This window comes from Aulonocara sp. 'chitande type north' Nkhata Bay, linkage group LG7, assembly GCF_057382095.1.
Source record: "Aulonocara sp. 'chitande type north' Nkhata Bay isolate Kocher_YH1m ecotype deep benthic linkage group LG7, A_spYH_male_GT1.1, whole genome shotgun sequence".
NCBI classification, from domain to species: domain Eukaryota; kingdom Metazoa; phylum Chordata; class Actinopteri; order Cichliformes; family Cichlidae; genus Aulonocara; species Aulonocara sp. 'chitande type north' Nkhata Bay.
The window spans coordinates 41,138,902-41,161,367 of NC_141350.1; the positions used below are offsets into that span (position 1 = coordinate 41,138,902).

General features: G+C 41.2%; 1 protein-coding gene across 1 annotated transcript in view; it reads left to right on the top strand.

The window, feature by feature from the left end:
- Window positions 1-15,041: 15,041 nt before the first annotated feature.
- Window positions 15,042-22,466, top strand: part of sh2d3ca (SH2 domain containing 3Ca) — a 57,281-nt gene continuing 49,856 nt past the window's right edge. The window contains exons 1-4 of the mRNA XM_086300412.1: window positions 15,042-15,996; window positions 17,796-18,062; window positions 18,179-18,629; window positions 21,490-21,529. Coding sequence (XP_086156538.1) covers window positions 15,978-15,996; window positions 17,796-18,062; window positions 18,179-18,629; window positions 21,490-21,529 — 777 coding nt within the window. The 5' untranslated portion in view covers window positions 15,042-15,977. The remainder of the gene's footprint in view (window positions 15,997-17,795; window positions 18,063-18,178; window positions 18,630-21,489; window positions 21,530-22,466) is intronic.

Consider the following 22,466-nt stretch of genomic DNA (forward strand, 5'->3'; position numbering starts at 1 on the left):
GACTACTCTGTCTTTTATAAACTTTGAACTTGAATAAGTTTCTTGGAATCTTGAAACATCATTGATATCACCAGCTTTCTTCTTTTCATGGGTACACATACAACTTATAACTTATATCAGACCAATAGAGAAGCTGTTTTTGAATCAGGTGTTAATGGAAAACATTCCAGGGGTTTGAGTGTTTGAACTTACTTTGATGTTCTTTGCATTGATTGTATTAATACTAAGATGACTGATGGTTGGCGAATCACCCTCCGCTCATGAGAAGTCACAAAAAGCCTGAAGGTATAACTTACCTTCTTTTATGGAAGTAATCAGCACGAAATGTTATGCTTTTACTTCCAAAGAATTTTGGATGCCTAGTGTGCCAATGTAACTTCCATCCATCCATCTTCTTCCGCTTTATCCGGGGCAGCAGCCTAAGCAGAGAAGCCCAGACCTCCTTCTCCCCAGCCACCTCCTCCAGCTTATCCGGGGGAATACCAAGGCGTTCCCAGGCCAGCCGAGAGATATAATCTCTCCATCGTGTCCTGGGTCTGCCCCGGGGCCTCCTCACGGTGGGACATGCCCGGAACACCTCACCCAGGAGGCGCCCAGGAGGCATCCTTGTCAGATGCCCGAACCACCTCAACTGGCTCCTTTCGATGTGGAGCAGCAGCTGCTCTACTCTGAGCCCCTCCCGGGTGGCTGAACTTCTTACCCTATCTCTAAGGGAGAGGCCAGCCGCCCTTCAGAGGAAGCTCATATCCGCCGCTTGTATCCGTGATCTCGTTCTTTCGGTCATTACCCACAGCTCGTGGCCATAGGTGAGGGTAGGGACGTAGATCAACCGGTAAATTGAGAGCTTCGCTTTTACACTCAGCTCCCTCTTCACCACGATGAATCCGTCTGTCGATCTTTGGCTCCCTTCTCCCATCACTCGCGAACAAGACCCCGAGATACTTGAACTCCTCCACTTGGGGCAGGTGGAATGTAATTTTTTTTTTCAATGTAACTTGAATTAACAAAAAAAGCACCAAAAATTACACTATGATACATTTCTGGCGCATCTTTGGTCTCTTGCCCGTTTAGTGACACCGTTTTTTCCTCCGTTTGGCACATTTCTTGGATCTTTTCTTTTTTAATTCTCAGCTTTCAAGATATTCAGATAGATAACCTGCAACAGGCCATAAATAACCCACTACATCTGTATTTAAAAAGACATATACGATTGATAATTGTTCTAAATGCAGATAATGAACATTTCCAAATCATATACACACACACAAAGAAACCCTCACAATATTTTGAATGCTCTTTTAAAAACCTCAGCTGTCATTTGAGAATTGAGTAACTGAGAAAAAAACTGCAACAAGTAGGGTTTTTCTGCATGTAGGAGCTATTTTTGAAGCTGTAGCTTCAGCACTGAGAACCTCAAAAAATGTTGTGAGAAATCTGCCAAAGCAGTTGAGAAAAACTATAAATGTGCTTTCCTGTACTCATATTACTGATTTACACCCCTGTGCTCGGCAATTAAATGTTTTTTCCTGCATGTGGTGACTAACACAGTAAAAGAATACAAGCACATTTGGTAGAAACACGATCTATTTTCATCACAAAGGCATTTGAAATTGTACGCAGTTCTTTTCAGTTGTATGCCTGAATGTGCTAAAACATTTGCCTAACAATGCTAACGAAGGCTAAGAAATGCTCTTTCTGGTGTACACAAGTAAAAGGAAAAATATTGTGAAGATTTCATGTTACTTTGACAACTTAAATAGTCTTTAGAGAATTGAGCGAGGAAAGCAACCGAAAAAGCCATGAGTAGATATTCGTATAATTCGGTACCATTAAGCTAAAACCTGATACAATAACAGAGACAGGACAGCAGAACAAAAAGAAAATACTCTTTGGAGAGCCAATTACAAGAATATTTATTGGTGCTTCAGAGAAAAAGGATCCATTTAGTTTGCTTTGTATGAACTCCACTTGAGCTGTCAGCACGTTTACACATGAGCAGACATGAAAATATTCTTAATGAGGAGCTGCACAACTCAACCCACAAATCAAATAAGTATGCAAATGCAGACAGTGGAATTCTTAACAAACAAACAGTGGGTCTCAGAGAGTCTTTCCCCCTGTGTTGTGCACACAGATCACAGGTGTGTGTTTATGAATGTGTGTGTACAGCTTTCAGGCCTTACATCTGCTCGTGGTGAAATCTGAACTAACCAACTGAACACAGTTTGAGTGACTCGAACCATATTTTTTTCACATTGAACTGTGGGAAAGGATATCATAAAAGGATATATATAGAACACAGTAGATATGAAGGAATTAAAAATATTGATCTTAATCAATTAGGAGAGAATGCGAGATTAAATCGAAGTTTTTTAAAGCTCAGTTTCACTATTAAATCCAAACGCGGTTTAACAGCATGGAAGAGAAATAGAGAAACTCACGATCGTTTCTTTAGTGTTCTCTTCTTTTGTTTTTCTTTGTTTTTCAGGGGATAGCGTTATTGTAAAGTTGCATCAAATAGGACTTCTGTCTGTCTGTCAATATACGCACTGCCCGTCCAAACCCCGGCCTCTTATTAGATTTCAGCCATAAATAATTGATGATTTGCACCTCCCCCATCTCCCTCGGGCACTCTTTCTGTGTCGCATCCTTGCAGTTGCCTGTGGAAAAAGGACACTCAAGGTTGAGCAGTGCAATTTTCTGCGTGTTGTGTGTGTGTTCATAAACCATGACACTGGGAGTTCAAAGAGCAGGGGGAGCATCCTGGCATGAGTTCAGGAAGTAGATGACTTACCAAAGGAAGTGGCAAAAGGAAAGGTAAAATGAAAAAAGAAAAAGCAGATAATTACATAGAAAAAAAAGTACAATAAAGTCAAGAGCTGTGAGAAAATAACAACATGGTTTATTGGCTTTAGATTAGATTGGGGGGGGGGAAAGGGCCAGATTGCAGAAAGTAGGTCATGGTGGAGGAAACATGCTATCTACATACTGACTGATGAATCTACGCATGTTTAGAACATGTAACGGGGGAAAAGATTATCAATCTCCATAGGCTCTTTTCTATACGTAGGTTTTTACATAAACAGGTTTGCAGAACAGCAGATGTTCTTGGTTTACATCTCTTCAGATTCAAAGACTTCAAACAGGCACAATTCACACAGATACGGAGTCATGATGGTTCTGTGCTCATCTAATATGCAGATAGAAAAACATAAATGGAGAGTTATGCAAATGTGCATTGTTAGCTCCTGACACATTTCATGAATTTCAAAACAGAGAGAGAACGCATTCCTTATCCTCTGCAGTGGTTCCTCTGTCAAGTTGAACTGTTGAAATGATTATTATGCATGCGACTGCAAAATAAATAGAAATGAAAAGCCAAAAGTGCAAGATAAAGGATAAAACTTTAAAGGTTTTAGCGAGCGGATTAACAGCCGCTTATTACTGTCGGTTGTAAAGCGATAGCAGAAAGAGTGACAAATTTCACAGTTACATTTTATACACACAGCTTGAATTTGAGACCAAAAGCTCAGTCTTGACCTTACAAGCAGGAGTTGGCAAAACACTCTCACCGTGAGGTGTATTATAGGAGCTGTTCTGGAGATTTCGATCGTGTCAAACAATGTCCTTTGGGAGATAGCATGCTGTGGTATTGTAGATGCTCAAAGTTTCTTTAAATTTTCTTTCCTGAGCATTAACAGATAGATAGAGGATAGATGCGGATAGAGCCATCTTGGATGTGCTGGTTTTAATATTGTGGCTGATCGGTGTAAGCAGAGAAGAGTCGAGTCAGATAGTTTAAGGAATATCAAGCTGTGCTTTGTTTTGGCAGCCGTTACACACAGAATGATTCCTGACACCATCTGCTGTCTTCCTGTTTTTGTTCTTCACTTTCCTTCTCAATACTAATCTCTTTGTTTTTCAGTCTCTCCATTTCTGGCACATGTTCTCCATACCTCTGTTTTTCATTCTCTTTGTTTTGTAGCTTTTTTAATGATTGATACTTCTTCAGTTAGGTTTAAAAGGACAGTTGTGTTGACTGGGCAGTTCACAGTCCCAGCTGTGTGGATACTAAAAGGATTATGACTACTCTCTCTCTCTCTCTCTCTCTCTCTCTCTCTCTCTCTCTCTCTCTCTGTGTGTGTCTGTGTATGTGTGTGTGTGTGTGTGTGTGTGTGTGAGAGAGAGAGAGAGAGAGAGAGAGAGAGTGAGAGAATGTATGAATAAGATAGAGACACCCACAGAGAGAAAGAATTAAACTGCCATTAAATATTTTAATTTTAAAACCTTAGTGAATCCTTTCTCACTCTTTTGTATAGTAATTTCCTTTTTTTATTATTAATTATGCCCATCTGCAACCAGCAGGATTCCTTTTAATATATATATATATATATATATATATATATATATATATATATATATATAAAAAAACACCCAGCACGCCCCTGCGGGCGGTTTATCCTTCAAGCTCGGGTCCTCTACCAGAGGCCTGGGAGCTTGAGGGTCCTGCGCCGTATCTTAGCTGTTCCCAGGACTGCGCTCTTCTGGACAGAGATCTCCGATGTTGTTCCTGGGATCTGCTGGAGCCACTCGCCTAGCTTGGGAGTCACCGCACCTAGTGCTCTGATTACCACGGGGACCACCGTTACCTTCACCCTCCACATCCTCTCGAGCTCTTCTCTGAGCCCTTGGTATTTCTCCAGCTTCTTGTGTTCCTTCTTTCTGATATTGCTGTCATTCAGAACCGCTACATCGATCACTACGGCCGTCTTCTTCTGTTTGTCTACCACCACTATGTCCGGTTGGTTAGCCACCACCATTTTGTCCGTCTGTATCTGGAAGTCCCACAGGATCTTAGCTCGGTCATTCTCCACCACCCTTGGGGGCATCTCCCATTTTGACCTCGGGACTTCCAGGTTATACTCGGCACAGATGTTCCTGTACACTATGCCGGCCACTTGGTTATGGCGTTCCATGTATGCCTTGCCTGCTAGCATCTTGCACCCTGCTGTTATGTGCTGGATTGTCTCTGGGGCATCTTTACACAGCCTGCACCTGGGGTCTTGCCTGGTGTGATAGACCCCAGCCTCTATGGATCTTGTGCTCAGAGCTTGTTCTTGTGCTGCCATGATTAGTGCCTCTGTGCTGTCTTTCAGTCCAGCTTTGTCCAGCCACTGGTAGGATTTCTGGATATCAGCCACCTCCTCTATCTGCCGGTGGTACATACCGTGCAGGGCCCTGTCCTTCCATGATGGTTCCTCGTCTCCCTCCTCTTTCTTGGGTTTCTGCTGCCTGAGGTATTCACTGAGCACTCGGTCAGTTGGGGCCATCTTCCTAATGTATTCTTGGATGTTCGTTGTCTCATCCTGGACTGTGGTGCTGACACTCACCAGTCCCCGGCCCCCTTCCTTCCGCTTAGCGTACAGCCTCAGGGTGCTGGACTTGGGGTGAAACCCTCCATGCATGGTAAGGAGCTTTCTTGTCTTTATGTCAGTGGCTTCTATCTCCTCCTTTGGCCAGCCTATTACCCCAGCAGGGTACCTGATCACGGGCAGGGCGTACGTGTTGATGGCCCGGATCTTGTTCTTACCATTCAGCTGACTCCTCAGGACTTGCCTGACCCTCTGCAGGTACTTGGTGGTTGCAGCTTTTCTAGCGGCCTCTTCATGGTTCCCATTCGCCTGTGGGATCCCCAAGTACTTGTAACTGTCCTCTATGTCTGCAATGTTGCCTTCTGGTAGTTCAATCCCCTCAGTTCTGACTACCTTCCCTCTCTTTGTTACCATCCGACTACACTTCTCCAGTCCAAACGACATTCCAATGTCATTGCTGTATAGCCTGGTAGTGTGGATCAGTGAATCGATGTCTCGTTCACTCTTGGCATACAGCTTGATGTCATCCATGTACAGGAGGTAGCTGACAACTGCTCCGTTCTGTAGTCGGTATCCGTAGCCAGTCTTGTTAATGATCTCACTGAGGGGGTTCAGGCCTATGCAGAACAGCAGTGGGGACAGAGCATCTCCTTGGTAGATCCCGCACTTGATGGTGACTTGTGCTATGGGCTTGGAGTTGGCCTCTAGTGTTGTACGCCACATCCCCATTGAGTTCCTGATGAAGGCTCTTAGGGTCCCATTGATCTTGTACAATTCTAGGCATTCCAGTATCCAGCTGTGGGGCATTGAGTCATAGGCCTTCTTGTAATCAATCCAGGCAGTGCACAGGTTGGTCAGTCTGGTCTTGCAGTCTTGGCTGACTGTTCTGTCTACCAGTAGCTGGTGTTTTGCGCCTCTGGTATTCTTGCCAATTCCTTTCTGTGTCCCGCTCATGTATTGACCCATGTGCCTGTTTATCTTAGCCGACATGATGCCTGACAGGAGCTTCCATGTAGTACTGAGGCAGGTTATTGGTCGGTAGTTGGAGGGGACCGGTCCCTTCTTGGGGTCCTTGGGGATCAGGACCGTCCGACCTTCGGTTAGCCATTCCGGGTGTCTCTCGTTAACTAGCAGCTGGTTCATTTGTGCTGCCAGACGCTCGTGGAGTGCAGTCAGCTTCTTTAGCCAGTAGGCGTGAACCATGTCGGGCCCTGGTGCTGTCCAACTCTTCATACTGGAGACCCTTTCTTGGATATCTGCCACTGTGATGGTTACTGGACCCTGTTCAGGGAAGTCGCTGTGGTCTGCCCTCAGATCCTCTAGCCACTGAGCATTGCCGTTATGGGTTGCATCCTTCTCCCATATGCTCTTCCAGTATTGCTCCGTCTCCAGCCTTGGTGGTGCTGTTCTCTTATTGTTCCCTTGCCACTGAGAGTACACCTTTGCTGGTTCTGTGGAGAACAGCTGGTTTATTCTCCTGCCTTCTATCTCTCTGGTGTACCTCCTCAAGCGGCTGACCAAGGCTGTGAGTCTTTGCTTGGCAGTTTCCAAGGCCTATATATATATATATATATATATATATATATATATATATATATATATATATATATATATATATATATATATATATATATATATATAATATATTAAAAAAATTTAAGTGAGTGTTAAGTAAGCCCTCAGGGATGAAAATAAATAACTTCACCTGGATTTTTTTAAACACACATCTTTTAAAATAAGATGTAATATAATAGAAATAGACATTGTGGGTGAAAATGTGAAGGTTTGTTGTCAGACCTGAATATGCTGGAACCAGTGCTATTGGCATAGTTTTTTCAAAAGAAGTCTCGCAGTGTATCTGTTTCTTTGTTATTCCCTTCCTTTTCCCCTCCTCCTGAAAATGTGTAAACGTGGGTGTGCATGAGAGCTGATTTGCTTTATTCCTCAGAGAGCTGAATGATGATGAGTTTGAAAGCACTCTCTGTGATTCTGTCTGAGTTCCTTTAGACATTGTTGTCAGGATCGCTTCTGGCTCTAAAAATAGGCATTCATCGCATCAGAAGTGTCATAATTATACACAGTGACGAGGAGAAAGATGGAGTAAAACTTAGTCCGTCTTAACAAAGCTGAAAGGCATCTCTCTCACAGCCAGGAGCTGTGATATTATTAGGAATATCAATTAGGTTTTACAAAAGCTATATGGCTGCGGTTTATTTTTTTATGTTAACATTAAAGGGACCGACCCGACAACATCATACATGCAACCTTTTATTTCTCCTATACTGTCCATAAAAAAGCCCAACTGTCCAAAAAGATAAACCAACCAACAAACTAGCCAAGCAAATGTTGTTGAAATGTCCAGTAGAATTTTCTGTAAGAAAAACATTACAGTTATTATGCAATTATGAAATGCTACATTTTCACTCATGCACTAGACTTCACTGGGATTTCCAAGTGTTTTCGTACAGTTTTCAGTGTTTCCTGCATACTTCCCCCTCTGGACTGCTGTCCGTGGTGCTGATCACCTTGTCCTCAGATCCCTTGCAGAGAATCAGTACACATGAGAATTCAGTTTTGGCTCCTTTTCTGTGTTGTTTGTGTAACAGCTCTGCAAGGTCTCTCTCCTTGTTTGTGTAACAACCATGTAACGCCTTTGCTCCATCTGAAGCAGCGGGGGATTTAAGCTACAATGAAAGCAAACAGCATGTCTGAGTGACGTGATGCCAAGAATTTGATACAGATTATTCAGCCAGTGAACCATCTGTACTTAAACTTTTCCCCTGGGACACCAATCTAAGATTGAATCTCGGTAATTATCAAGATCCCTTCGTGTTAGACAGTTTGTCCGAAAATTATCATCTTATCAAACCAGTTACAATTTTACTGTGGATTGCTTTAAACTTGCTTTGACCTTGACCACTGCTGTTGCTTATTAAAAACAGTATTATAATCGGCATATAATAATATAATAATGTAAACGGTCATAAATTAAGAGAAAACAGTGCCTTATGACCTCGGTTCCATAACGTTGACATAATGACATTAAGTAGTGTTCTTAACCTTTTTCATTAATGTCACTCCATTCAGACTAAATGCATATTGAAGCATTTCATACTTAATACTAACAAACAACTGTGCATTCAATGTAGCTCTTCCCTTACCTGAACTCTGTACAAGTGTGCTCTCATTTATGAGCATATTTTCATATTTCATATCTGTGTTTTGCAGTCCTCTAGTGGTTTATTGCTGATACTACATGATGGAAAAAGTATGGTGTCAATTTACTGTAAAATGTGCCAAAGCATTTCATATTATAAACACAGTTAGGCTGATGGAGTAATAGTGCAGGAACATTTATGTGGTTACTACTGTTTGTTGTCCTGCAGTTATAAACCATTCAGCCTCTAAAGAGTGTTCTGGCACAAGAGCTTTAGAGCTGAGTGTCTGCAGTCTGAGATACCAACAAGCTCAGGAAACATCCATCCTACTTAATCCCGACTGCTAGGGTTAACTTGGTCGTGGGCCAAAGATGGCCCAGGAACACTAACTCTGCTCCTCAGTATAGTTAAATATATGTCCGTAACCTGCAGCTGCTCCCACTGCTGCTGTTGCAAATATTCCATTGAACATTGTAGCTTATTGACCGGCTTATTCTAGCATGTAAAACCATTTTAGAAGAACACATATATTATACATGCTACATACTATAAACAAGCATTTCTTTAGATTTACTGAGGATTATGGCTGCTATATATAACTGCTTAACACTATATATTACATTTAATAAAATGTTACATTTAATGTTTATACAATAGATTCATGCAGGTAGCTACATGTGTGAATATAGTGCAAGCACATAGAATAGATGTGTGAATGGCTGTCTTGCCCTTGTGCTTTTTTCTCTTTTACTCTGTGCCAGACCACACCAATCTTTAAATTCAACCTTTATTTTGATCTCAACACAACCAGATTTCATGACTGTATCTTGCACAGCTGGGCCTCAGTACCTGCCATAGTATCTAAAGCCACCTTTGAGTTAGTTGCTTCTGCAGTAGGTCTTACTAAAGCCATGTTTTGCTTTGTTGATGAATTTCAACCCAGAGTCAGACTAACGAGGTGAAAAAAACTAGCAAGGCACATTATGATTGAGAGCTCAGTGACAGACAAAGACAGAGACCTCCTTTGTAACCTTGTGCACTGCCGACTGGTTCCCTGATCTGACCTTTGTGGTCAGGAAGGAAGGAGAGCTAATGCAAGATATATTTATGGCTGTGGTGAGAAGTGGGGACACTCACAAATGCTGCCATTTTGGAGCCTTTTCTCTAGATATAGAGGATTGTCTCTAAGTGACTTTAAGTTGCAGAGGGCAAAATGCTCACTGTTGACTTTGCCTATGCTCTTCCTCCCCCTTGGAGTCTTTAGATGTGATCCTACAAGAGGTTAGAAGATGGAGAATCCTGGAGAGGGGTTATCAAGGGTGAGCGGTCTGACTGGGAGCCTGCTTGATCTAAAGCCATGTTTTGCTATCTATCTATCTATGAAACAACTTGGTGACAACTTGGCACCTTAAGGTGCAGAGCTATCAACTGATCAGCACCTAGGGGTGAGTTGGATCCAGCTCACTCATAGCAAGCTAAACTGCAGACCTAATAAACCTGGTATACCCAAACAGGTAGTGAGGGCAAACTGCAGTGGCTTCATGTGTGAGAGGAATTTAGGAAGGTCAGGACTTGACTGGCTTCAAGGAGCTTCTGGCAAAGCTTCTGGCAAACTGTTAGACAACTCAAGAAGGGAAATCAGGGCTTGATTCAAGGTAGAGTTGGAAAGAGGAACAGAGGCTGCTCAATGGGGACATTGCAAGGTGGTGGAAGAAGCCTTTTAACGAGTCAACACATCCCTGACAGAGGCCGTAGAGTCTGAAAACTTAAGGGAAGCTGTTTTTGATACCAATTAACTTCATCTTTGGTAATAAACTAATAGGCAGTACTACTACCATAAATATACAGCAAAATATAAAAAGAGTAAAAGATCAGAGGTATAGTATATCAAATAAATTGCAGCTTACACTCAGGAGCGAGTGTCTACATCTTGTCATTCAGCCTCACCAGGGTGTTACTATGGAAGCTGCACCTGCTGCAGATGAGTCACCTTCAGCTGGCTGGAATCATTAAAGAGTTGTGTACACACACACACACACACACACACACACACACACACACACACACACACACACACACACACACACACACACACACACACACAGGCCTCTTGACTTGTCTGCCAAACCACAAAGGGAATGACACAGAAACTGGACCAACACCAGGTGTCGGGTAGGTAAGCATCATCATTACATCTGTCCTATCATGTCTGTTTATTGACTCTTGCCATTTTGCTGATAAGGCCACTAAACAACACTTTTTACATTCCTGTTACATTTAATTTACTTACATTCAAATTAAATTTGCCTCAAATGTATCATTTTTCCCAGCCCTGTATCTGTGGAGTTGGTGCAACAGTAACACAGAGAAATCAATTTAATTTCATTCCGTTTAAATGTCACTGCAACCACTAACACATCTCGTGCGCTCATTAACTTTTTATTCTGGTCTAATAAAAGTGTGCCTCGTTTCATAGTCCTTCAAGACAGCAGATTTAAATTAGGTAAACAAATACAGCTTTAATTTTCGAGAAGTACACAAATATAACCATGACAACAGATATGCATTAAAGTAAATGTTTGGCTGTACGTTTTGCAATAGAGTTGTGGGTCCCTTAGAGGTGGTTTTCTTTTCATGTGAAATTCCAATTCTAATGAAACTGTCTTTGGCGCCCCCTACAGTCTATAACACACAGTGACAGACTTTAGTATTATGTGAATCCACTTTGCCCTGAATCGCACAAGTAATGAAGAAAACAGATGGATGGATGGAAGAATACACAAACTTTCACATGACAGTTTGTCACAGCTGAGACAAAACAAAGACCTGACTATAAGGTCATGGCGTCACGACTCCCAGAGTAGTTGCTTCTAAGGGTTTATTAAGCTCAGAGTCTACTGACTTGAATCATAAATGCTGGTGAACTTATGCTGCAGCGGTCTTCACTGATGATTTAACTGTGACATTTTTATATTGATGTAGCATCTGTCCAAGTCTGTCTTGGCTCTTCAAAGTAAATTGTTTCATATGTACCGACATAGATCTGAACAGACAGCTTTTGCTACTTAATGGTATCCTGGAGCCCAACCATCTCTGAGCACATACTGTGGAAATATAAAAACAGGTCAATACTCTAAAAATAAAGTGGTAAATAAAAGGCGATGAAAGAGGTTTGGCGTGAAGCTACTACTTTTATTCATCTTCAAGTGGACATATAGTGACATCATTTTAACAATGACAAAAAAATAATAAAACACATTAGAATTCAAATGTACCGAATTCTTTTTCAATGAATGCCACCTTTTAGGTGGTGCATACTGATTTATTCAAATTCAGGTGTTAAAGTCACTTCACATTTCTATCCATTTATTTCACTCTCCATTCATGAATTCTCAGCTATTGTTTCTTATTCATCCTGTAGAAGGATCATTAATGTAATCAGTGAACAAAAATGGCTTTCATAGAAAATCCCACAACAAATGTTACACAAATTATTCAGTTTCTTTACAATTAAAAAAAGGGGTCCTTAAAAAAGTGATCTCTGGTATGGGTCCTCACAAATGCAGCAAAGGATGGATCCATGTGCGGCAGGATGAAGGTGTGCAACTGTGCAGTGTTTGGCTTTAATTTCACCCTGATGACAAACAAGACTTCAATAATTCAGCTCTCGGCCTCCCTTATGTTGTGACAAATAGAGGCCACATCAATACAGCAAAGTGCCAAACCTGATGACAGCCCAATCTAAAACACTGTCGTCTTGACCCTTTTCTTGGCCACCCTCACTTTATTTTATGATTATTGTATTCTGCAGCATTTCTGTTTTTATTAGATAGTATACAGTGATAAGTGACAGGCTGGGTGTTTGACAATGAAAGTGGAGTCCATCACACAAAGGAGGAAGGAAGCACGAGACAAGGTTTCACGCCCACAGAACATAAAGAGAGAGCTTAAATTTAGCATAAGATATACTGCTATTGGTATGCTACATCTTGCCTTTCCAGCCTCTGGAGACAACACAAGGACAACAAATACACGATGTTTGGAAATGTAGAACAAGCATAATGAAAAAAAAGGGCAACATAACAAGCGGTTGCAGTGCTTTAAAAGTAGAAAATCTATAGCATTTTCATGGTAAGCTATTCCATGATTCGCTTCAATTTACTGACAGAAGAGTTTCTCCAAATGTGATGTGACAATGTGAGACATGACATAGTGCCCTGTGTGGTGCCACAAAGTCAGACTACAGATACATTTTACTGATGCATTTCTACAGATTTATGGACTTCTATTTATAATGACACTGTTGTGAAGCTACCTGTATTCAGTAAAAGCTCTGGACACAGAATACTTAGCAATAAACATCCACACGAAATCGGATAGCAAGATCAACTAGAGTAGGGGTGTCAAACATTGTGCCAGGGGGCAGAATTGGCCCAGCAATGGCTCCAATCCAGCCCACTGGATGGATTTTTAACTATATTTCCCCACATTTTGCACCTACCTTCCCCCATGACCATCCATGCTACACCAAATTAATAAAGCAAATAGAATAAACCTGGTTTTGGTTTTTTTCACTACCTTCTATAGAAGCTAATGTTTTTGACAGTAGGCTCACAGTGGCTCTCTGAATTACCCAAAAACTTTCGGTTTTGACAGAACTTTCTCTGCAGTTTCACAAATTTATTTCTTACAGTTTAAATCCAAAGAGTCATACTGACAGATTTCACTTCTTTTTCTTCTTTTTCTGAAGTTTGAAAACAATCCATAAGAAATTGTGTGTAATATAAAGTTTTTATTGATTGATTGACTGATTGATTGAGTGTGATTTTGACCTAATTTTTACCAAAATGAAATCAGTTTCAGCTGTTATTGGTATCTACAATTCTAAAAATGAGTATTATGTGGTTTAACGTGATCCTAATAAAGGACTGAAAATACAGTACTTATTACACCACATATCTAAATAACATCTAACAAAAAGGAAAGGACTTCAGCCTAGATGACTGTTCTTCTATTTTCAGCTGTTCAGACTTTCTGTCTCACTGCAGCCTGTGTGTGTGCGTGTGTGTGTGTGTGTGTGTGTGTGTGTGTGCGCGCGTATATGCTTCTGTGTGTGTGACAGTGCGGCCTTGCCTCAAAGTGACTGATATTTGTCACTGTATGAGGAAGCAGAGAGCTGAATTATTGAAGGCTTGTTTTTCATCAAGTTGAAATTAAAGCTACACACGCAGAGGGTTCAACACACACATGCACACAGTCAAACACAACCGCACAGTCAATCACTTCGGCAAATTACTTCTGCTGAAAACCAGCCTAGAACACAAAGTTCAAAATGAAACTCGCGATTACTTCAGGGTGCGCGTGTGCGCGTTTACCGCACTATGTCACATTTCTCACTTTACTTCATCTACCTCCACACTGGGTTGCAGAGCAGTGATCAGCAGTCATTTGCTGCAGTTTGTAGGCTGCTGAAGGAAGCGCTGTACATGCTTGAAACACACGTTTTAAGTTACAAGAAGGATTATATGAGATATGAAGTGTACGTCTGATGGGATGCAACAAACCATTAAGCTGGTAATTGCACAACAATCCCGTGTTTTTTATGAGCCACTCTGAGTCATCGGTTGTCTTAATGACTCCTAGGAATTTGTGATGAGGAATTTATAAGATACAAGCAAAGTGCGTTTTACAGTTGGCTTGTGTTGCCATTCGGGTGACAATTAAGGATAGGGGAGGAGCTCTGTCTAAGTACTTCTGTATAATTTAGCATCAGAATTTCCTTTGCTGATGAGTTCAAAATTGCTCCAGGGGTCGACTTCTTTGACAAAATATTTTGTCTGAGACAGACTCCCCTATCACAACCCTGAACAGTTAAAACATCCATTTATTTTCTTAAGTGTGAAATATCTTCAGTGGAACTTTGGGTGAAAAACAGAAGAAAAAAATAGACCACAAACCTTTGCTTCTCCTTTATCTCAGAATGATAAACACATTAAAAAGGTGTTAGCATTATATCTGGTTCAGGCCACTAATGTTATCTTTAATAAAAGGACTGTTTGGGTGTTTCGCATGCAGTGCGGTTTCATTCTGCTCTGTGCCTTCACTGTTCACGGTTTCTAATACTGGTGTGGTTTAATGCTGACAGGAAGATGAAACACATCTTTTTTAGAAGCTGCACACAACGACTCAACAGGAACTGAAAGAGCACAAAAGCTTGTCTCTCATTCTAAATTCCATTTAGAGTAGCACACTTCACACTATAGTCTCCATGATTCATTTATGTTAATAAAGAAGCATCTTTATTGAAATTTGACACAATAAATCACATTACTAATAAAGATGTAATCTTATTTTTTATAAGTTCGTACACATAAAGAAATATAAATAATACGTGAAATCAAATTGTAAATTTCACATTTTAGGGATTTGTTTTCTTTATTATTTGATTAAATAATAATAATAAAACATATAAACTACTATATAGAAAAACAGAAAAAAATTAGCTTTAAAAAAAAATAAAGGGACTGTATTTATTTTTTTGAACATTTATCACTTCCAGTAAAAGCACGTCCGTGTTAGGTAATTAAAACAAGGCCTGGTCGTGGTTAAGTAAAACCAACATCTATTCCTAGCATGAGACAGGTATGGTACAAACCATACAACCATACACCTGCGCTGACCCTGCCCTACTTTTTGAGTCGACTTTGTGGCTCCAGCAATGCCACCTGACTTCCAACTCTGCTCTTGTCATAACTGCTAGGGCTCACACGACGACACGAGACAAAGCGTTTAATACAAATCTTAATTTTATTCTTTCCTTAAAAGTCAAACCTTTAAAAGATCTTCCTCATGCAGAAGTGTCACCATAAGAGATTTGAAATGACTCATCAAACGTTTACAGCTGCAGCAGGAAGATCAAAGGACTCTTATTCTGATAATCAGAGATATTGAAAAGTGATAGCGATTATTACCTCTGAATGAGTTTACAACCAGCTTTTTATTTGAATGAGGCAAAATGCCACCAATCAGCACATCTGCGTTGAACACTTTGCACCCCTCCTAGTTTCCACTGGCACGCTTTCTAATCTGTCAACACCTTTTCATTCCGGCCAAAAGCCACCCTCGCACGTTTCGCATATTCATCTCTTTATCTTACCCCGTTAAGGCTTGCCATCTCATCTTGGCTTTTCATTTCCTTTAACCACCGGTGCTTTCAGCCTTACACAGGAAGTGTCAGGTCTGCCCTGCCCTGTCACTCTTCTCAGTCTCTGGCTGCTTGTCACATAAACAAAGTGTTTGCAGTATCACCCGCAGAGAGGAACTGCGGTTCATATCGAGGTTCTTCTCTTCGACAAGAAGTTATCCTCCCTGCCTGGTTCTCCTCAGCTTTTTACAGAAACCTTTCTCAGATGATCCATTTGTGAGCAGATTGAAACTGAGCTACAACATGAGCCTACGGAAACTAAGTGAGTAGCATGTGTGTTTGTTTGAATCTATTTGGAGGGCGGTTAAACTGTATAGTAAGCAGTTCAGTTCAGATCTGAAGATCAAACATTGTTCTGGTGATAATGTAAAAAACAAGGCCTGGTCGTGGTTAAGTAAAAACAATAGTGACATGTAAAAAAAAATCAGCACCACAACAAATAAAGTCTACTTCAAATATTTTTTGTCTGCTTTTGTTAAAGCAGTCAGGTAAGATAAATACCTTATTTACTTTATTTTAATACTGTATGCATACATGTTCTTATATTAAAATGTCATTTTAAACGCAGTCCTTTTATATCTCTGCTTCTCGGAAAGATAAAAAAAAAAAGCGTGTGGACATTTCTGCACAAAGGCAAATTTGTGGCAGCAAAATGCAAAGAAGAGGGTAAAAGTCCCCTCAGTGCCTCTTGAAATTGGCACATATTCAGCCAAGCAGAAACAAAAGCACAGCTATATAAATAGCATTCAGTTCAAAGCTGCAGATAAATGCAAAGAAAGCAGAACAAGCGGAAAAAGAATACAATATATTTTTATCAACTTACAATATTGCTGTGACTAGATATGTCACTAGAATTGTACCTTTGGGTAGTAATTTGTATGTTTTGACAAGATTTACAAAGGCTACTCTTCTTTTCTTCTTTTCCATTTTAAGAAGCTTCAGCAATTTGAGGGTCAGATTTTTTATAGCGGTGTTGTCTAATTAAACTACTTAACACTACAAAAACAACTTACTTAAATGAGCGAAAAGAATAAATATGAATCAAAGGTTTTAGATGCACTGCAATCTAAATCTGCTTACTGTCTTTCTTCCTATTCTTGTGGGTGCTACTGTGAAAGGTCACCCCAGCATACTTGTTTCACTCTGTCCCTAGCATCTTCTTCTGTCACACCAACCCTCTGCACGTCCTCCTTCACTGCATCCATAAACCTGCTCAGTGGTCTTCCTCTTTTCGTCCTACCTGGCAACTCCATATCCCACATCCTTTGTCCAATACATTCGCAATCCCTCCTCAGCACATGTCCAACCTCGCTTCTCTAACTTTATCTCCAAACTGCCCAACCTGAGCTGTCCCTCTGATTTTACTCTTTTATAATCCTGTCCCACCTGGCCACTCCAAGTATCCACTTCCAGCTGCGCCTGTATTTGTTTGATTAGTACCGTCGTCTCCAAACAATACATGATAGCAGATCTCACTACCATCTTGTAAACCTTTCTTTTCCCTCTTGATGTCACTCTTCTCTCACAAATCTCCTCTGAGACTTGTTTCCACCCACTCCACCCAGCCTGCGCTCTCTTCTTTTGACCTCTCTTGTGCACTGTCATTTGCTTTGGATGGTTGCCACCTCCTTGCAGCTTCACTTTTCCACCTGCCTGACTTTCATTTCTCTTCTCTTCAGCGCATACCTCCACCTGTCCAGGGTCTCTTCCACCTCCTCCCAACTGTCACCACAGATCACAGTACCACAAACATCGTAGTCCACGGAGATTCCTGCTTGACATCACCACTGCCAGTCTCATTACTGTCCTATAATTCTGAAATTCTCACACCCGCCTTGTCCTCAGTAATGATCTTTATATCTCTTTTGCAACTATAAAGAGCTTTCATTGTTTTAAACAGTTGCATCGCACCATAAATGCTTGTTAACATAGACTGAGGTACAAGCATTTTTCCACGGTGTATTTAAAGTAAGAGCAGAAAAAAAGGAGACTAGATGAAAAAAGAAGCGACCAAGATCACAACCTGAACACTCGCTCTTCTTTAATTGTCTTTCTCTCAAGGTTTCAAATGGTTTGGCAGCCTAACCAACCTCAGTTTTCGCCGCTCCACTGAGAAATCACCTTCCAAGTCCTCTAAATCAAAGTCTGGAGCAGGAGCAGATGACACTGATGGTTGCACAGTCCTAACTCCGGTTGCTGAGGCGACTGTGGATGACCTGGGGGCCATGCGTCCCCGCACTGCCAGCTATGTCCGCTCCAGTGAGAGCTATACACACGTGGGCACGCTACCACGTCTTCTGACGAGGAAGAAGGACAAGAGCGCCAAAGGTAAATGCAGCAGAAGTTACCATCATCTCTCCAGGCTGGCTGAACTTTTGGGCTTATATGGGGAAATATTTAACATGCTAAATAACATGCTTTCTCTCTCACACTCATGTACCCAGGATGCCCGAGCAGCAGTAAGAAGGCTAAAGACAAGATCAACAGAAGTCAAAGCCAGCGTCCTGCAGGGGACCAGAGCTCACTGAGACTCAAAGATGCCAAAGAGGCTGAGGATGTAATTAACACTGATACTCGGCCCCATGCACTGCTTGAACCTGATAGTGAAAGTAAAAAACCCGAAACCTCAAACGTCGCCTCTGGGCCTACATCTTCAAGTGTAGATCTGCCGCCATCTGATGGCTGCGGCGCAGAACTTCAGCCAAAGATTTGCGACAAGCAAGGCGTCACCGAGGCAGGTGCAGACTCGAACCCCGAGAAAGAGAACTCGTCACCTCCCCTTAGCAAAGAGAATGATGAGGCGCATGCAGGTCATGGTTTAGAGCCAAAAGAGGAGTCCAGAGAGGCGACAGAAGTTGCAGAAACAAAAAACCAGGAGTCTGACAGCATCTACAGGTGATCTTTTTTTTATATCTTTCATTTTTAAAACCACAGTGTTTGTAGCTATTTGTTCACCTGCTACATGTACTAGGTCTACCCAATTTATTCTGTGTTTTATAAACTAATCATACCACAGCCTTGCGTATGGTCATGTTCCAGCACAGAAAAACTGAACAAATGATGGAGGAAGGGAGCCTTAATTAAGGCCGAGCACCTCTAGTCTGGTTGTGTTCTTTGAGTAAGCCAGAGGGCGCAGATCTGCGGGTTAAACTGCAAATTCGCTTTGTGCAGACTTTGCTGTAGACAGGACTTATCCGAAGCGATGCACGTGAAGTGGGAATATAACAGGATTCATTAAATTCTGTGGGTAACATCGATTCTTTTTTATCGATTGAATTCTGCTGGGAAACTCCTAGTTTTATGATTTTTTTTCTCGCATTGATTTGTTCTTACGCACAAGAACCCAAGTGAAATAAGATTTTTGTGGGCTTATTGCATGCGTTTCATAATTTATCAACAAAGCCAAAAGTTGAAGAAGAGTTTGGGGAAATGTACTAAGACTTCAACCGATCTCATGTTCTCGTAACTTTCCCATGGCATGTCAGTGCGTGTCTCGTGTTAGAGTGGGATTTGCACTGCGTGTGTATGTGAGCGCGTGCTTGTTGGCTGTGGTTATGCTGGCACGCGGGGGCTCGTGTGTGTGTGTGAGCGTGCACTATCAACCCATTAGTTCTAGCCGAGGGACCGTGGGAAATGCAGCTCTATATAGTGTACTCCAACTTCAGTATAGGCACATCAAAGAGTTCTCCCTCCTGTGTCAGTTCAACCCTACATCACAGGTCTTTCCATCGCTCAGCCTGACCGTCCATTTCCCTTCCACGGCCTGTCCACAGTGCAGCTCTTTACTCGTATTTCCCAGCTTTACTGGAAAACCTTTTTCAGTTGATTCTCAGTGTTGGTAGTGTGTGGTACTTTGGGATTCTGCTAAGAATGAAATGTTGTCATCTTGTTTCTGGGCAGCTGGCAGATACAGGTCCTCTGTGTCATTGTCTCTCAAGCAACAAAACATGGACATTCAGCATCTACTCATGTTGTCACTCATGCTGTTATGGCTGCATCTAAAACAAGTACAGGATAACCTCATTTCCAAATAAGTCGAGACTGTTTAAATTGCAAATGAAATGATAATGCAGTGCCTTAAAATCGGATCATGTTTAGCATGTTTCAGAACTGACGAGACAAATTTCTGCAGCTTTAAAAAGAGAACTGTTTCCTATTCTCACTTGATAAAAGGTTTCCGCTGCTCAGCAGTTTGGGGCCACATTTGCTGCACTTTGTTTGGTATACATGCCAAACATCTTCACTGGGTGATGGGTGACTTTAGCACATGGATTACTTTATTGCTTAGCCATGCTGTTTGAATAGATGCGGAATATGCCTTGACACTGTGTAGCTGAAATAAGCAAGACAGTCTCTGAAAAGATGACAGCATGTGTTATATCATCAACAGTGCAATTCATCAAATCACAGCTGTGCAAGTTAGCCATGTCAAGTATGCTAATACATCCTCGTAACAGCACAGATGCTGGCTTTCCAATGTCATTTTCTTTAGTTGTGGACTGTTGGTCAGACAGTTGGATTGTGTTGCATGACAGCAGATGTTTTTCCTTAACTTTCTGAGATTTTATGAACTACGCAATGAAATCATCAGCAAGACATTTTTTTCAGCGTGTCTAGTGTTTATCAAGTGAGAAGTCAGTTTAATAGAGTACATAACCCACTGTCCTCATCCTTGAGTAAGTTGAGGGCAACTTGAGGTAGCAGCAGGAGAACTGTGAAACTGAGTTTTAATGAAGTATATTATCCAGTAGATGAGGTACAATGTTGCAGGCAGATTATCTCTAATGAATTCAAAAATTCCAGGAAAGCTTTCTTTTTAGTCTTCTATGCACTTTATTATCAGTTTCAGGGCACTGAGTGGGACCTTAAGTTGCATCCTCCTTTATAAACTTTTCAGGCTTTTCCACTAGACGTGACATGAAAAACATGCACATACACAGCTGTGAGATTTTTTTGAAAGTGTTGGAAAAGAGCATATACATATTTAAAACAGACTACTGCTTCTGAATTTTATGTAAATCCGGGGTAATATTTGTTCTCGCTAGTGTTATCAGATGCATAGTTATGCATTAAAATATTCTATACTTATATAATATTAAAAAAAGAAAATCAGGGTTAAAAGCATAGAAGCAACTGTGGCTGTGGCACTGTGGCACTCCTCTACTGTGGGACCTATTAACATTCCCAAGCCTACTACCATGATAGGGGCCTTTGATCTGACCTCTCTGTAGTCATGTATAACACAGCTTTGCTCTGGGCCCTGTGAGACCCTTCATGCAAGTGGGAGCTGTGCTGAGTGATCTTAAAACTTGTCTGGGAGTGTAATTGCCCCTTTTGCTTGCCACTGCACCGTATCTGCACACTAGTGCCCACACTGAGGCTCCCAGGACTGCAGCACAGTGAGTTTTGACACATGATAGGGATCCATCATGAGTGTTAAAGCGTGAGTAAGAGGCCAGCTCCATATTTAGCAACCTTAGATGCTCAGTGGGATTTGTTATCTCTCTATTTTCCTTGAAGCTGCGCTGCAATAGTGTTTTACTCACTGGAGAGCGTGCTGCTGTTGTGGGAATACAGGCAGACCTTTTGTGTGTTAACATGTGCTGCACCTGTTAGAAGAGCAGATCAAACACAAAGCCACGATTGTGTGTATCAAAGGTTTATAGGCTTCCCCCCCTGTTATTACAATCCTGAGCATTTTATGTCTTTAATCTTTCTTTTCTCCTCTTGTCCTTCTTCATTATTCTCTTTTCAGCCACATGAAGCCAGCAGAGGACCGATCAGAATATGTTCAGGTGGGTCTGCATCTGTTTTTTTAATCTTCTTTTATGATTATGCCGTTTATTCTTCTGCTCTGTGTCTGGGCGTATTTTAAAATTGCCCTAAGGAAGCATTTCAAAAATCTCTACCTTTGACACACGGACAAAAAGCCCCAATAATTTTTCACTCTTTACCTTTCCATTATCATTATATTTTTTTTTAATATACTCTTCTGTCACAAACACACATTTAAAACCTTACACTTGAGCAGATATTAGTTGCAGTTTTCACCATGAATGTGCAGTTGAATTTCCTCCTGAACTGCATGATTATTAAGATGATTAAATTTGATATTTTTTTCATGTGAGTGCTCAGATGTAATTGTGGCAGATTATTAGCCCCTCAGTTTTCAACAGCTATGCTCATTTGAGCAGGCTTACTCTGCATTTAGCCTAATTCAGCCTGCCATTTAGCTAATTGAATTTGGAGTGAGGAAGTCTGCGCCTTAGAGCCGGCACTGTGTGCTGCAGCCAGTAGGTGGGGCCATCCACTTTGGGTGTGAGCTCCTCAAAGAGCAGAGATCGTGAGAAGCTTTTTCCACGACCTTGGAGAACATGGTACAGATTCATGCATTTTCTTTTTAAAACATAGCATGAGATCAGCTGAGATCAAAGTGGAAGTGAGAATAAGAAGGTAGGGTTGAAAAGGGAGGTAGAAGGAAGAAAAATAGAAAGAGAGAGTAAAATAAGCTGCTGGGCTCTTGGGATCTGTTTTTTTATTGATTGTACATCAGAGCCAGGCAGTAAAAGTATTCTCCTATGACCTTGACCCGTGTTCCTTCTGTAAAACAAATATGTTCAGATTTCACAGGCCTGACAAATTACCTACAGTTAGAAATGACCTTTTTTTGTAAAATGTTGAAAACCAAACATTTGTGTGTGTGTGTGTATGTATATATATATATATATATAT